Here is a 1126-nt window from a genome sequence, read left to right as displayed (position 1 = left end):
TTTCAAAAATTTATAAAACAAAAACATTAATCAAGATTATTTTAAAAAGTATTTTTAAAATAGAGAAAGCCAGTGTGATCTTTATATTGTGTTTTTTAATTGAAATTGTTTATTTGAAAGTTAGAGAAATTCAATACAAATTTAAAATTTTAAAGGTATTAAGAAAAAATGATAAAATTTTGAGAAAATTAACTCATAATCTTTCAAAAAATCAAAATAAAGAAGAGAAATCGAACAGGTTAAAGTCAAGATTATTTTAAAAATATCAGAGGTTTTTAAAACAGAAAAAGAGTTTTCTAATTTTAATTGTTTATTTGCAAACTTGAAAAATTGAGTACGAAGTTAAACCATTAAATTAAAGTAATTAGTTGAAAAAAAAAATCAAAGTTGAATAGTGTAAAGAATTCACAAAACAAAAACATTAAAATCAAGATTATTTAAAAAAAAATAACACTTGAGAAAAAAATGTATTTCAAGAATAAAAAAAACCACTTACACAGCATTTGTGAACAGCTCGCTCCTATCCAGCATATTAAAAGTGAAGCACATCCCATCTTCCGTCAGCATTGGAGAAAAAAAATTACTGCAAGTCTCATTCAAACTCGTCCATTTACAACCGAAGAAGACTTCCTCAAACGGGGGTGCAATCTAGTTTCACAATCACAGAAAAAACCACTTCCAAATTAACACTTACACTCATTAAATATTCGATGGTTTCAAAACTGGTAGTTTTGTTCCCCTGTTGGTAGAGATGGTTATCACAGATGAGCGAACTTTCGGCGAACCTGTTCAATCTTTTCAGAGAAAAATCATTTTGTGAAAAAAACTAAATTTTTGGCAGACGTAAATTTTATTTAAATATTTAATCAAGATTTTATATTTTAACAAAATTTTTGTTTTAAATAAAAGCCTTATGATAAAATAATACGACAGTGAAAAAATTTTTGTCTTTAGACAATGTGAAATCTTAAAAAAATCACTCTTTTGAAATGATTGAAGTGTATTTATTTTTGTGTTAAATATAGAAGATTTTGCATAAAGCAAAGCTTGCAAAAAATAAAATTTTGAGGTAATTACATTCCGAATTTACTGACACAATCAAGTTTTTGAAAATTAGTGTTAAATT

The 1126-nt window shown here is 25.2% G+C and overlaps 2 protein-coding genes across 2 annotated transcripts in view; both read right to left on the bottom strand.

Moving 5' to 3' along the window:
• Positions 1 to 1126, bottom strand: part of LOC123004120 — a 24291-nt gene that overhangs the window by 12019 nt on the left and 11146 nt on the right. Inside the window, exons 11-12 of the mRNA XM_044397234.1 lie at positions 695 to 794; positions 497 to 648 (exon numbers count right to left, since the gene is read on the bottom strand). Coding sequence (XP_044253169.1) covers positions 497 to 648; positions 695 to 794 — 252 coding nt within the window. The remainder of the gene's footprint in view (positions 1 to 496; positions 649 to 694; positions 795 to 1126) is intronic.
• Positions 1 to 1126, bottom strand: part of LOC123016265 (pickpocket protein 28-like) — a 9016-nt gene that overhangs the window by 4251 nt on the left and 3639 nt on the right. The window contains exons 3-4 of the mRNA XM_044416552.1: positions 695 to 794; positions 497 to 648 (exon numbers count right to left, since the gene is read on the bottom strand). Coding sequence (XP_044272487.1) covers positions 497 to 648; positions 695 to 794 — 252 coding nt within the window. The remainder of the gene's footprint in view (positions 1 to 496; positions 649 to 694; positions 795 to 1126) is intronic.

The sequence above is a fragment of the Tribolium madens genome, unplaced genomic scaffold (genome assembly GCF_015345945.1).
Source record: "Tribolium madens isolate multiple individuals breed KSU strain unplaced genomic scaffold, Tmad_KSU_1.1 Scaffold_1;HRSCAF=32;Tcas5.2_LG8, whole genome shotgun sequence".
Classification (NCBI taxonomy): Eukaryota; Metazoa; Arthropoda; class Insecta; order Coleoptera; family Tenebrionidae; genus Tribolium; species Tribolium madens.
The sequence above is the reverse complement of the archived record's forward strand: the minus strand, read 5'-3'. Positions and strand labels throughout refer to the sequence as shown.